The following is a 15,197-nucleotide window of genomic DNA, read 5'->3' on the forward strand; positions in this document are numbered from 1 at the left end:
ATGTCTTCATAAACATCATTTAAATGGTTATTCTATTTCAGTAATAACCTACCTAATCAATGGTAGGTGTTTCATCATATTGTTTTGTTTGTTTTATTAGCTATTATAAATGTTACTAGAGGCCCAGTGCACGAATTTGTACATGGGTGGGGTCCCTCGGCCTGGCTGGTGATAGAAACCTATTGGGGACCTGCTGGCCGGGGGGAGGGACCAGGAGGTTGGGGGACCAGCCTCCTGATAGGGGCTATTGGAGGAAGGGACCACAGGAGATTGGCGGGCTGTGGGGGGAGCGACTGTGGGGAGGGGCTGCAGGAGATTGGCTGTGGGAGCGCACTGATCACCAGGGAGCAAATCCTGTGTTGAGCATCTGCCCCCTGGTGATCAGTGCGCATCATAGTGACTGGTTGACTGGTTGTTCCGGTCATTCGGTCATAATGGTCACTTAGACTTTTATAGATATAGATTGCAAGAAACAACTTCATAGATATTTTTGAGGGATTTCAATTTCTGATGGTCTTTGGTGAGAGACTACACAAAGTTTAATTTCTAGGCTAAAAGATACAGATGTCTTTGAGGTTCTTGATACATACTGACAAATTGTTTTTCAGAGCATTTATATCAATTTGTATTCCACTGGCAGCAAATGAGTACCCAGGTTTACCAGCAGTTAGTATTATCAAGGGATATTTTACATGTGAATTTTCTTCTTTTATTTTTAGTTTGCTTTTTAGGGAATTAGGTTGTAAATGAAAAATCAGCCATTTCAGCAAATTCTGAAGTCTTCTTCACTAGCAGAAAATCATAAACAGAAACTGTAACTCCATTGCTTTCACATATTTTATATTTATTTGAAGTCTTCTTGTTTTCTGAAATTGTGGAACACATTATTATAGCTGCATGAAATGATTTTAGGTTTTAACATGTTCAATTTCAGAAACATCACTGTGAATAACAGTATAATATTCCACTTAATGGCTATATAATTATTTAATTGATCCTTTATCTTTGAACATTTAATTTTTTTTTCACATGTTATCTGGAAAGATTGGGATGAAGGCTCTTGTTCATGAATTATTGTCACCATCTCTGACTACTATGGACCTACAACGTAAGTTATGTTATGATGCTCTGACTTTCGAACTTAGGTCTTGTAACTAGGTTTCAGGACTTATTTCTGAGCCTAGGGTACTTTATCAACTGAGCCCCTGCCTTATTCTCTATTCCTTCCCAGCAGGGACATGAATCAGTAACTTCCCCTCTTTGCTCCAGTTGGTTTATTTTGGGTTTCTGTCACATGCCACTAATATGTAATCCTACTTTTTATTATTACTACTAGATGCCCGGTGCATGAATTCATGCATAGGTGGGGTCCCTCGGCCTGGCCAGCAATCGGGGCTGATCAGGAGGTTGGCTGTGGGAGCACACTGACCACCAGGGGGCAGCTCCTGCACTGAGCATCTGCCCCCTGGTGATCAGTGTGTGTCATAGTGACCATTTGTCGGGTCATTTGGTCGCTTAGGTATATATATATATTTGTTAATCCCCATCCAAGGATATTTTTTTGCATTGCTTTTCAGAGAGTGGAGGTGGGGGATGGCGGTAGGGAAGTATGAAGGGGGAGAGAGAGAGAAACATCAATGTGAGAGAGACACATTGATAGGTTGCCTCCTGCATGACCCCTATTGGGGGCCGGGAGCAAACCTGCAACTCAGGTACATGCCCTTAACTGGGAATCAGACCTGAGATCCTTAGATATGCTGACTGAAGCTCTAACCACTGAGCTTACCGGCCAGGGCTTATCCTACTTTTTAAAAAGTATATTTACTTGTTCATTCTCTTAAGGCCACTGGATATAGGGTTTCATGTAATGACAAACATCATTATTTGGACGTTCAGGTTTTTCTTTGTTACATTTTTCAGAATAAAGGTGTTTTGCTAGTCTTAATTTCATTTACTCTAAAATAAACATTGCCCCAAACTGACAGTCAGAATGACTAGGAAAGCTTTGCTGTTGTTACTGTTTTGCAAGCATTCACTTGTGAGGTTGAAAACAGTCACAAGTGTGGTCTGTCTACACATTAAAACCATGTAGGGCAAAAGGTTAATGAGGTCTCTCTTAGTTTCCTAGGGTTGCTTAAGCAAAGTCCCACAGACTGGGTAGCTTGGAACAACAGAAATTTATTATCTCATACTTCTGGAGCCTAGGAGTCAAAAATCAAAGTGTTGGCTGGGCCACCCTTCCTCTGAAACGGGGAGGGGAACTCTTCCTTGCCTCTGCTGGTGTTTGCCATCAATCCTTGGTGTCCCTTGGCTTGTAGATGCTTCACTCCTATCACATGGCCATCTTCTTCCCACTGTGCTTATCTGTATCTATGTCCGAATTTCCCCTTTTTATAAGGACACCGATTTTATGGAGCTAGGACCCACCCTAATAACCTCATTTTAACTTGATTACCTCTGCAAAGACCCTGTTTCCCAATTAGGTCACTTATTGAGGTACTAAAGATTGGTACTTCAACATATCTTTTTTGGGGGACACCATTCCATCCATACAGGCATTGTTTAATTTTAATATGAAGTAGATTGTTTGCAAAGGCCACAATTTGTCCCACCCTTGTTTTAATGCTCCTTTGCAATGTAACTTTTCTGCTCCTCCCCTCAAGAACTAAAGTCTATTTCCCCATCCCCTTGAATCTGGCACATACAAGAAACAACCAATGAATGCATAAATAAGTGGAACAACAAATCTATGTTTCTCTATCTAAAATCAGTAAAATAATAATTTAAAAAAAGAATTAAAAAAAAAAAAAGAATATCTATTTAAGCCCAGCCCAAACTGCTGGTCTACAGAATCAAGAACAAATGAGTGGTTGTTGTTTGAAGCTACTAAGTTTTGGAATGATTTGTTACATGACAATAAATTATTGCATAATAAGTCATTGGCACAGTGGATCTGGCGTTAGAAGCTGGAGTCTTCTGTTGCTTACTATCTCAATTATCCCAGCTAATTCACTAATTCAAAGAGCTCCTGCTTCTTTCTTTGTAAAATATGAATACAGTATTTTACTTATCTTTCACCATCGGTTGTAGGTTTCAAGTTTTTAATTTCAACCTAATAAAAACCCAACTCAAAGAACCAAAAGGAATAAAAGGAATTTATCAGCTTAAGTAACTGAAAACTTCAGGGTCTGGTCTGGCTTCAGGTACGACATAATCCAAGGACTCAAGTGATGGTATCCGATGCTGCCTCCACTCTCTCCTCGGTTTTCCTCTGTGTGTCAACTTCATCCTCAAGCAGGCTCTTCCCAAGGGGAACTCCCCTTGCTTCTCAAGTCTCAAGTTTATCCAGCATAGCAAACCCAAGAAGAAGTTTGACTCATTGAATCGTGTGGAAACAAGTGGCCATCCCTAAGTCAAGCCGGCCAGAAGGCTGAGAGGCTCCAATTCGTCAGGGCTGGGACACATGTCCATTCGAAGCCAGGGAGGTGGAGAGGAAGAGGCAGAGGGTAGTGATGGAGGAACAAGGGGTCAAGTTCACCAAGACCATCTGGGGAGATTAGCACAAAGCAAAACTGGTCTGCTGTCACCAGAAGAAAAGAAATGGAAGCGGAGCAGGTAGAAAACAACAGATGTTCACTCCACATTGCATGGGCTTTTGGAGCAGATAATAGTAATAGCTTATGTTTATTAAATGCTTATGAGGTGTGGCTCTGCTCGAAGTACTTTACTCTTTTTAACTCCTTTGAATCTTCTCAAGTGAGGAGTAGACACAGCTACGATTCCTTCCTTACAAATTAGAAAACTGAGGCACAAAATGGGTAAGTTTCTGCAGTCAAGCAGGTATAAGTAACATCAGAACCCGACTATATTGGCTTTTACCCACCAGTCTATCCTCAAAATAGATCACCAGAGCTATGGTAGGCAGAATTCTAAGATTCCTACTCCCGGTATATAATCCCCTCTTCTGAGAGTGGGTAAGACCTGTGAATGTGATAAGACAGGCACTCTCTTCCGAGGGTTACATTATATGACAGAAGGGATGAGATGGTCACTCCCAAGACTCCTTTGTAGCTGACTACAGGGAGCCATTTGTTGGCTTTGGAGAGGTAAGTTGCCGTGTTGTGAGGGGGCCACGTGGCCTCCACTTGAGGCTGGCCTCTAGCTGAGATGGTCCCCTGGCCAACAGTTGGCAAGAGAATAGGGATCTGTCCTACAGCTACAAAGGACTCCATTCTGTCAGGAATCTGAAGGAGCTCTGAAGAGGACCCCAAGCTCTAGAATCTTAGGTGACCCTGCTAGCGGTTCTCAACCTGTGGGTCTCGACCCACAGGTTGAGAACCACTGCTGTAGAGCCTAAGACCATCGGAAAACACAGATATTTGCATTATGATTCATTAACAGTAGCAAAATTACAGTTATGAAGTAGCAACGAAAATAATTTTATGGTTGGGGGTCACCACAACATGAGGAACTGTATTAAAGGGTCGCGGCATTAGAAAGGTTGAGAACCACTGCTCTAGATGAGGATGTCTTGATTTCAGCCTAGGGAGGCCCAGAGCAGAGGACCCAGACACACCAAGCCCCGACGTCTGACTGACCCACGGAGCTGTGAGACTGTAAATGTGTATTGTTGTAAGCCACTGAGCTTGGGGGTAATGTTTTACACCAGAACCTCCCCTTTGTAGTCTTATCTTCCCATCACTCCCAGGCCCCTCACACCAACTCTCCTGGGGTGCTCACTGTGTTGTGCAGCCTGACATCCCCTGGGGGGTTGTAAGCATGACAGGTACCCGGCTGGCTCATTTTGTGCAGCAAAGACTTGACACAGTGTCTAATGTGTATGAGCTGTTCGGTAATTGGTTGTAGAATGAATGAAAAGGCCTCCAGTGCCGCGTGCCTATAAAATCTTACTTGGCTATGTGAACTGGTAGGCCTCGGTGGTGGGAGGGTGCTTGCAAGAACAGTTTGCCTTAAAGATCAGCCTAGGGCCCTAGGGCAGTGTCCAGGCCAGACCTAATTTGGTGTTCATTTTTAGTGTGGGCCTCCTGTACTATAAGAGTAGTAATTCACTCTCCAAACCCAGGTGAGGTTTCCCCCTCCTAAGCCATTTCCCCCCTCCCACAGTTCACTGTCTTTTCAAACCATCACTCCTTTCCCATCTGGGGAGGCAGACAGGCCTCAGAATCCTAACTCTGCTTACTCACCAGCTGGGGATCCATTATTTTGCTTCTCAGAGCAGGTTTCCTTGTCTATAAAACGGGGTTAATAATTCTTATGGCTGAGAGAATGTGTCCTTTATTTTGGGAGGTAAGCTCCACAAATGTCACAGGCCTTGTCCCTTTTATTTATACCTGTGTTCCCAGTATGCTCTGCACACAGTAAGTGCTCAGTAAATTCGCTGAATGAACACTTTATGAAAAGGATTCAGCACAATGCCCGGCAGAGAGTAAACATTCACAAATGTCAGTTTTTGTGATGTGCATTTTGCAAAGGAAGAAACTCACCTGGGGATATCTACCCAGGTGTTCTGTTCTGATTCAAATTCCACGGATTTCCCCATTTTATCCCTCAATTTCAATAAGGTAGTCAGACACACAGCGGTCATTCTAACCTCACTCAAAGCTCCCATTGAGGATGGACATCCCTTAAATACACTCCCCAAGAAAACTGACCCTGGCAAGCATTTAAGCGGGAGTAAGGATTTCAACAAAACCAGGAAGGGCCAAATTCCAAAGCAAACAAAGTCGACTCATTCCCCACCCTGGGGGAGGGTGTTCACTCCGGTCTGCTAAAGATAGAGGAGGGCCCTCCCCGGGAACTTCCTGGCTTTTATTAGTTTGTAATCCCAAAGGTAACTTTTCAAAGGCGTTTCTTTCGAAAGCGTGGGTGTGAAACTGCTTCCCTAATCACATCTTGCAGGAGGATCGCCGAACATCTGTATATTATTTGAAAATTTAGCATCCGGTTGGGATGTTTGGGTGGGTGGGGGACCCTGCATGGTGAGATGAAACAGCAGGCGCCGTTAAAAACACGTCAAGATGGTTTTAAATAGTGGCAGAAAAATTAGGCAAAAATTATAAATGGCTAATTACCTTGGCTCAATTACACGTTTAATCAAAAGCCCGCCTCCCCCACTTTTTGCACTAGAGTAAAAGAAAAATAGGGCGCATAAAAGTCTAAGCGATAAGAATCTTCTCACCAAGAGCCAAGGGACAAAACTCATTACAGATAAGCCCAGTTCCTCCCATTTCCCCCGGTCGCCTCTCTACGATGGCTAGAGGCTGCCGCTCCCCGGGTAGCTGCCAGGAAATCGGTGCTGCCCCGCGGGGCAGCTTTCACCTAGCCGGGGGTAGGAGGCGCACAGCCCGCGCCCTCGCCAGCGCCAGGCCGGAGTGCGGGAACCTTTCTTCCTCCCGTGGAGCGGCGAGTTGGAAAACTCTGCCACCGATCCACCGCGGCGCGGGGAAATGGGGGGCTGGATTTTGCCAGTCAAGGATCAATATCCTTCTCCCCCACCCCCACTCACCAGCTGTGGACCCGGCCAATGGAAGCCCGAAAATAAAATTTAAAAAAATCCTCTCGCAGCTCGAGTGCAAAGGCCGCTCGGCTTTGTTTCCAGGCGGGGGAATGGACCGGGCTGGGGGCGCGAGCAGGGAGTGAGCCGGGCGCGCCCCGCCGCGGTGCTGCCAGGGCGATGGAACACAAAAGGATACCCTGGAGCCCTAAAAAAAGGCAGCCTACCGCCCTCCTCCTCTCCTCAGACCCGAGCTACGGTCCCCCAAGTCCCGGATCCGCGAGCAACGAGGACAGGGGGAGACCTCGCCAAGCCCGCGCAAAGCACGGCGTCTTTAAGAGCTTGCAGAACGGGAATCTGGCAAAGCCTCGCCAGTCCCGGAAGGCAGCCTCCCTTCTCTCTTTCTCCAAGACCGGGCCAGAGCCGCCCCTCGCCTGCCCCGGGGAGCGCGCGGGAAGAACGGGGCTGTGGGACCCTTCCGAGGTGGTAGCAGAGCGCGGCTGCTTTAAGAACGTGGAGGGCGCGCGCCCGCCTCCTCTGGCAGCGCGCCCCCGCCGCCGCCGCCGCCGCGCGCCCTGCTCGCGCGCCCCCGCCCCCACCGCCGCCGCGCGCCCCCTGCTCGCTCTCTCACTCGCCGGCTTTAAAGTCTCTGCCAGGATCCATGCTCACATGTTACTTCCTGTATGGAGGCATGGCCAGTTTCCAGCCCCGCGCTCTCCGTTCCTCCCCAGCTTGCACCGGAGCCACAACTTTCAGGAGCATGGACTGAAGGCGCCCTGGCCCCAGCGTTCCTCTGAGATCCTTTGTGTTTTCCTCCTGCCGTTTCTGTTTTGGGGGGGCTCTTCGCTCCCCCCTCCTCTCTCCTCCCCTTCCCCGTTCGCAAACATGCCTCCTTCCTTCCCGGGGCCCTGGAAGGAGCTGCCTGCCTGAAGCCCGGAGACGCCGAGCCGCGCTCAGCCCTGCCGCCGCCCGCCGGCTCTCGGGCTGCGCTGCGCTGCCGACTCAACTTGGGGATCCTCGGCTGCTCGCCGCTGCCGCCTGCGGTCCCTGCCTGCCCCGGGCCCCAGGCATCGCCGCCGCCCGCCGACTCCTCGCCTGGCTCGCTCGCTTCTCTCCTTCTTGAACGGAAAGCAGCCCTTCTCCGCCGAGGATCGTCCCCAGCGTGGCTCCGCGTTCCGGTCACTTTTTGAGTTTTTTTTTTTTCCTGGGGACACTTGGCTTCCCGGATTCCAGAGGGACTCGGACCGCCGAGCGTAGAACGGGCGAGCAGGGGAAGAGCCCGGGTTTAGTGGAGGCTCACACGGAGGCGAGAACTTATTCAACAAGTTTACCCCCCTGCCATCCTCTTTTCGATGTGCGTTTTCGGACATGCGGAGGTTACTGGAACCGTGTTGGTGGATTTTGTTCCTGAAAATCACCAGTTCCGTGCTCCATTATGTCGTGTGCTTCCCGGGTGAGTGCCGGCCGCCGGGGGGACGCGGCCCTGGCCGGCGCGCGCGGGGGATGCGGAGTTGTCGCGGGGGCATGGAGCTCGGGCGCCGGTCCCGGGGACCCCGGAGACAGTGGAGGGTGGGGGGCGGACGCCCGGGGAGGAGAGAGGGATCTCCTCCGCTTGTTCTAATGGCGCAGGGAGGCTTGTGGTTGCGGAGGGTGGAAGAAGGGGCTGGCCGGGAAAGGGGGACAGGGGCAGTTAGGGGGTCTGCTCTCGCTCGGGTTTGGGAGGCCTGGGGAGCCAGAGTCGGGAGAGAAAAGGGACTTGTTCTGCTGATCCGCCGCCGTTCGTGAGAGCTCGATCTTTGGGGCTGTTGGGGGAGACTGGGACCATGGGAGAATGCCTCTGTGGGTTTGAGGGGTCCAGGGTGCGCCCCTCGCTCAGGCGGGTCTTAAAGGAGCTCAGAAAGGGGGGGTGGGAGGGACTTGCTTTGCTGCCCACCAACCCTTTGGGAAGGCTGGGTCCCAGGGGAGGGAAGCCGGAGGCTGGCCGTGGACGATGGGGAATGTTGGGAGCAGTCTGCATTCTAGTCTCGCGGGCCAGCGGCGACCCCCGCTCGGCACTGGAGCGCGGGCAGCCTCCCCGGGAGCGGGGGCCTGAGCACGGTGGGAGGGCAGGGAGCAGGCGGTTTGGGGAGATCTCTGGCTTCCCCAGCCCCGGCGCGCGGCCCCTTCACCCCGAAACTCTGCTCGGCGGGGCTGCTCCGGTCCGGGCGCGGGGGTCGGGGGGGCGTCGGCAACTCGGTTGCTGTTGGAGCCGGGGCGGATTTCTTTCCTTTCGCGCGCCTGCCTACCTTCATCTTTGCCCTTTTGCAGGCTGCTGGCGGCAGGCAGACCCGGACCCGCTCCTCTCTGGCCGGGTTAAGACAGGGACGTTATTGGCCGCTGTTGAGGATAATAAGGAACCGCATGTAGCAGTGTGCCCACTTCCAGCCCTCCACCAGCAGACTGCCCCCAGCCCGCCTGACTCTTTACCCTCGAGGAGGGCAGAGGCCAGCCGCCTCCCTCTACCCCCCTGCAGGCCCTCCGGGCTGCAGCCCCGAGCTCCCTTGAATCCGTCCAGCCGCCTCCTCCGGGGCGGAGGCCACGGTCTGTGCCCTAGCTGGGGAAGGGGTGGGGAGAAGGGGGCGATTCGCTTTTTTTTTTTTTGCCTTTTTGTCCCTAGGAGGCTTTTTATGCCCCTAAGAACAGAGAATCCCCTGTCTTTCTGCCTTCTCATCCACCAGCTCCACGATACCCGGAGGCGGGGGTTATCTGGGGGAAAAAAAAAAAAAAAAAAGGAAACGTGACTCGATGTTTTTTGCTCTCCCTGGTCACAGCCGCCTGCCCCCGGGCGTCCCGAGCGCTCGGTTTTGGTGCAGAGGGTCCCTCAGCTCCGTGGTGCGCCCTACAGAGGGCACGGGCGCGTTTGCTGCCCCCCGGGGACCAGTAGCGAGTGTCTCCTTGGCAGGCACCGGGGCGGCCTCGAGGGGCAGAGCGGCAGAGCATCGTCCTCTCCGGCACCCGCTGCTCCTGTGCGCATTCTCCTGCCCCTGGAGCTGCCCTGAGCCTCAGCCACAGCCCAGAGACCCAGCTCGAGGCCGAGAGGACGAGCGTCCACACGCGCCCTGAGGCCTGGGGTCTGCCCACTAGAGCCTGCCTCCATGGGGCTGGGCGGTGTGGACATGGCCCCCGAATGATGCCCTCTCCCCCTTCAAAGACCACTGCTTAGTGGCGCCGTTAGCCCTCTGCTCTTTCTAGACTTCTTTGCCGTGGGCCTGCCGGCTGAGTGAGCTCAGGTGCACACTGGGGTCGAGCCTTGTGCGGGTCACGCGGTCCTGGGGGCGGCGGGAGGCAGCAGGTGAGCAGCCTTGCGAATTAGGAGGAATTTTTAATTCCGCTCTGGCTTCTCCTTACGCTCGGCAGGCAGTCAGTGAGTGGGCCGGCCGTGATGTTCTTGTTCCTGCCCTGAGGACGCTTGAAATCCAAAATGGGACTCTCAGTCATGCCGCCTTCGTGGGCTGGCACAGTTTTCGTCGTCCACATTTTCTTTCCGTGCCCACGTTGCGAGGTAAATGGCCCATGGCCCGTTCCCCGCCCCGGAGCCGAACGGTGTCGAGTAGGGACAGGGCAGTGGTGTGAGTCGCGCGGAAGCGGAGCGGGGTGGGGGGGCGGGAGCGGGGTGTCGTGGTTTGGAAAAGTGCAGCCGGCAGTGGGAACCGGGCAAAGTTAAAATGTCAGAGCCTTGGGGGACTCCGGCTTTGCGTTTTCCGAAGGTGCGGTGACGCCGCTGGACCTCAGGGGGCGCCCCCGAACCACTGGTCGGGCTCCGCCACCTCCGTGCGGTAGGCCCCGGTGGGAGCGGGAATGGGGCGCTCGCGGCCGAGTCCCAGGCTCCGAGGTGCAGGGGCGCCTTCGCGGGGACCCGGCCTCACCTCTGCGCTGCTGCTTCTGGTCCGCTGTCAACCCCGTGGAGGCTGGAGCTCGTTTTGGGGCACCCTCTTTGCCCCCCTTACTTGCCGTAATCTGGGAGGCGTTTACCTGCTTGACACGAGGGATAAAAATGCTTCTGGTATTGGATTAGGGTTCTTGTGAGATTTTAACCAAAATCCCTTGTTAGTTGTTTTGTTTCTCAGAAACTCACTAACTTTTCAGTTGCATTTGAGCTCTCGGCTGCCGTCCTCAGGGGCTGTAACTCGGGAGGGTCTGGAACAGCCCTGGCTTGGTTTTGTCCCAGCAGACCTGAAACAGTGGCGTGTAGTCTCTCCACCAAAAAGTATGGCAGGTGTGGGACGCGCGTGGCTGTTAGTGTTTCAAGTGATAATTCCGCTTTCCAGAACAGAAGTGTTATTAAACACGATATAGTGCATACATAGTACATTCTTTTCATGCATCCCTGAAAAATACTCTATTATGGAAAAATATAGGAAAATGTAATGGACCCCGAAGGACCCCCACCTAGCTACAATGATCAACTCAGCCTTCCCTCTTTCACACCCCCACATCCTTCCCTGCACCGCCTCATTTTACAGCACATCTTACACCTAGTTCATTTAAGCGTTTGGTATTTTTTCGATAATCACTGAGAATGTAAGTGCCTCCTACAGGATATAAAATATAGATCCTGAGAGGGTTAACATTTTATGTATTTTACATTCTTAAGCTCTTCAGCAGAAAGTAAAAAAAAAATAAAATAAATATTTTTTATTGATTTCTTCTCTCTTTCGGTCCTCAGAGTGAAAGCCTTCTCTTTGACTCTGATACGTTTTGTGCCCTAATTAGATTACATCCAGGAGGCTGACGGTGGAAACACTTCAGATGGATAAGCTCTGCTGTGTGCTTTTGGAGATGTCAGAATCGGAGGATCCATGATTGATGTCTGGTGCCTCTCCCTCTAAGCTGTGTCTGTGTATTTGCATGTACATGCTTCAGTCCTGATGGGCATCCTTTATGGCCTTCTTAGAAAAATGTGAAAGTAATATTTGTAAGTCAGCTGTCTTAGGAATGGGGTGCGGGGGGGGGGGGGGGGGGAGAAATCATGCAGTACCCCCCCCACCCCCTTAAGAGTCTTGTTTGAAAATAAAGAATCTTCATTCAGTCATGAAACTGGTTCTTCTGACACAGTTAAGTAATAAAATCTTTGATGTTCCCCTCTAAACATTACCGAGTTGATGAAATTAGCACATTGCTACCTAACGGGGCTTTTTGGAAGTCGAGGAAGCTGCTGTGGCTGGAGGCAGAGGCGTTACAGGAAAGGGTGGCTGAAATGAGAAAAGAATGAGCCAATCGTGAAGCTGTGAGCATCTCCCCTTAATTATGGACCTGTTTTCACGGAGTGAAAACTGTTGTTTATATGAAGTGGTACGGGACAGGGAATGCTGATGATTTTACGCAGCCAAACAGAACAAAAACCCTTTCAGATATACTCATCCTTCTTTTCTGGAAAACTCCCAAGTTAATGTACTATAATCAGGTACGTATCCGTACACCAGTGGGAATGAACTTTCTTGCCATTCATGTAAGATCATTTAAGATGCCCGGGAGCCATTGTTACTAAGGCCCTCCTCTTCCCCCCTTCCCTCCCCCGTTTTCCTGGAAACTCCATGATCAGAAGGACAGTCTGGATCCTTACCTGAGCCGAATCTATATGGAGAAAGCAAATGAAGTGTTGCTTAGTGCTTGCTTGCTTTAACCTCTTCCCTTCTATGGTGAAAGGTTTCTCTCTCTTTTTTTTTAAAATCTGAATTTCCATTCAGCATTTAACTTGGAGCCTGAAGTGTGGGTGTGCATTCTGAGTTGACAGTGTAAAAAATTGACGACTGACTCTTTGATCCTGGGGCATATTTTTCATGTGGTCAATTTCACAAGTCAGAGCTTGTGGCAGAAATTCACAATGCCGAAAATCATCCCAAAAGTGCTTGCTGTCCTCCCCAATAAGCTCTCCGTATGCTTTGGTTACAGGTTGACCACTATCAGCTGACAGGTTGTAATCACTGCAACTGCATTTTTGACTGGATCTGTGTAGAGAATAAAAGGTCTGCCTGTCTAATGATAAAGGAGGCCAAGGGAGTGTGCCCCGCTCCCATTTGTAGGTCTCCTTGGGAGCCCGATCCAGGCAAAGCTGGTAGCTGCTGCCGAGGGGCTCAGGAAGGTGGGAGAGCCTGCCCCCCACAGGCACTGAGAGAGCTTATGTGGAATTCCGCAGCAGTCACTGAGTTTGCTCCGGAACGAGGTTGCCTGGGCACACTGTGAGGCCTTCAGTAAATATTTGCAAGTGATTAAAACATCTGATATCTGGGTTTCCCTGAGAATTGGGAGTGACCCGCTCACTTGCAAAGAACCAAACACATGGCGATGGCCGTATTCTGTGTGCTTACAAGATCAAATGCACATCTGACTAGAACTATTTTTTATTTTTTTTTGGTATTGTGTTTATGTGGAGTTGTGACCAAAAATTCCACTCCAAAAAAGATGTGTTTTAAAAACCCTTATTTGCCCCTACAATTCCTCTGTCTCAAATTTCCAATACCACAGAATTGTCTCTTAAAACAGGTCTGGAAGTAATGTAGGTGAATTTCATTTTCAGAAGTGGTTTGCTCCTATTAAGAAAAGGACTAAGGTTTATAGTGATGGCTGTGCAAGATTGTTTGAAGTAGCTAGAGGGCTCTGTGTGCTATTGTCTCCTTCTGTAGGGACACCTATAATTGGAGGGGCTGTTTCACCTGGCATCATTCATAGCAAAATGCTTGGTGTTTTGACTGACAGAAAACAGATCTATGTGAGATGACTTGCCAGGACTATGCAGGCTCCAAGTTTTAATGACTACACTTGATAAGACCATTTTAAAAATTGTACAAAGTGCCTTAGCTGGTTTGTTTAGTGGTTAGAACATCAGCCCGAAGACTGAAGGGTCTAGGGTTCGATTCTGGTCAAGGGCACATATCGGTTGCAGGTTCCATCCCTGCCTGGTTCAGGCACGGTGCCTGCGGGAGGCAACAAGTTGATGCGTCTCTCACATCAATGTTTCTCTCTCTGCCTCTACCCCTCCCTTCCACTCTCTCTAAAAAAAATCAATGGAAAACATACCCTCTGGTGAGGATTAACAAAACAGCAACAACAACAAAAATTATGACAAAACAAAAAAACCGTACAAAGTGCTTTTTAGGGCCAGCTGACCATGTTCCAGATGAGCCTGGTTTCTCTTTCGAAGCCCCCCCCTAACTGAATTGGGTAGTGTTACTGATGTACTTGGGGTGGGAGGTGGGAGGCGACTTTCACATTGAAGAAATTCAGTATCTGTCAACCAGTTTATGAGTGACTGTACTGGTTTATCTATACTAATAAAAGGGTAATATGCTAATTAGACCTGGAGACCTTCGGACGTCCTTCCAGACAAAGCCATGGTGGCGGGGCGGAGGCAGAGGTGGTTAGGGGTGATCAGGCCAGGAGGGGAGGGCAGTTGGGGGTGATCAGGCCAGCAGGAGGGACAGTGGGGGGCGATCTGGCTGGTGGGGGGGGCAGTTAGGGACGAGCAGACCTGCAGGCAGAGTGTTTAGGGGTGATCAGGCAGGCAGGCAGGTGAGTGGTTAGGAGCCAGAGGTCCCAGATTGCAAGCGGGTGCAGGCCAGGCTGAGGAATCCCCCTGCCCCCCGCACAAATTTTGTGCACTGGGCCACTAGTAAGTATATAACAAGGAGAAGACTTTTAGGAGCCTAGAACTTGTTAGTGCTTTTCATTTTCTCTCTCTGTGAAATGGCCTAGTGATTGTACCCTGATTCCTAAAGTCTTTGTGAGGGTTGATGAGAATGCCTGCTAAAGGACTTAGCACTGTGCGTGGTAAATAGTAAGTGCTCCATAAATTAACTGTTTTTGTTTTATGTGTACTAAAGAGATTTGAACAGGAGTATGTGGAAAGAAGAAAAGGAAAAGGACAACTGTATGCAAAGCAAAAACACTTACATTTTTTAATATAGACTCAAATGAAGGTTTTTGTAGGTAGCTTTGCTATTGAGGCGGAGGGGGAATAAGGACTGGCCTGAGGGCATCCCACGTAAAATTAGAAAGTTGGTTGCTTTTTGAGGCTTAAAGAAATGAGAAAGCCATGGTGAAGCCCACTTTTCCAGCTTGAAATGGGAGAGATGTTTTCCGCAGGTTAAAACGCTCGCGGGAGCCTCAAGCCTTTGTGACGGGTGAACACGCGAATATCCCTGTCTCCACATCGTCCTGGAATCAGACTGGCAGAGCATAGGAGAGAACCGCACACGTGCAGAGTACCTGCCCTCTAATCAGTTTTTTGCAAACTGAAATCAGCATGATGGTATTCTGGCCAAACGACAAAGTGCGATTTTAAATTACTCGACTTAGCTATTTTTGTAGCGAAGTGACACAGTTGGCTACAGAATCTAGCAACTGAAACCGAAGAAATGAAAGCACAGTTCATGGACTATGTGACACTTCCATGTAAGAAAAGAGGACAACTGGTCTTATTTTTGGGTCTGTGATACTATTTTTCTTTTTAAATTTAAATTTTTCCCTTCACCATTTACCCCCCCTCCCAATACCCTCTCCTACTCCTGTTTCCCTGCAATCACCACACTGTTGTCTACGTCCATGAATTCCTTTTATTTATTTATTATTTTTTGCTTAATCCCTCCACCCTCCCCAACACCCCTATGTAATACTATTTTCCTAATGAGAAGAGTGAAGCAGGTTG

At 49.9% G+C, this 15,197-nt stretch overlaps 1 protein-coding gene across 2 annotated transcripts in view; it reads left to right on the top strand.

The window, feature by feature from the left end:
* Window positions 1-7,694: 7,694 nt before the first annotated feature.
* PTPRG (protein tyrosine phosphatase receptor type G) overlaps window positions 7,695-15,197 on the top strand; it is a 649,319-nt gene continuing 641,816 nt past the window's right edge. Inside the window, exon 1 of one of the 2 annotated variants that reach the window (XM_008146280.3) lies at window positions 7,695-7,967. In XM_008146280.3, coding sequence (XP_008144502.1) covers window positions 7,883-7,967 — 85 coding nt within the window. In that variant the 5' untranslated portion in view covers window positions 7,695-7,882. The remainder of the gene's footprint in view (window positions 7,968-15,197) is intronic. The other variant, XM_008146281.3, reaches the window with a different exon arrangement.

This window comes from Eptesicus fuscus, chromosome 18 (assembly GCF_027574615.1).
Source record: "Eptesicus fuscus isolate TK198812 chromosome 18, DD_ASM_mEF_20220401, whole genome shotgun sequence".
NCBI lineage: Eukaryota > Metazoa > Chordata > Mammalia > Chiroptera > Vespertilionidae > Eptesicus > Eptesicus fuscus.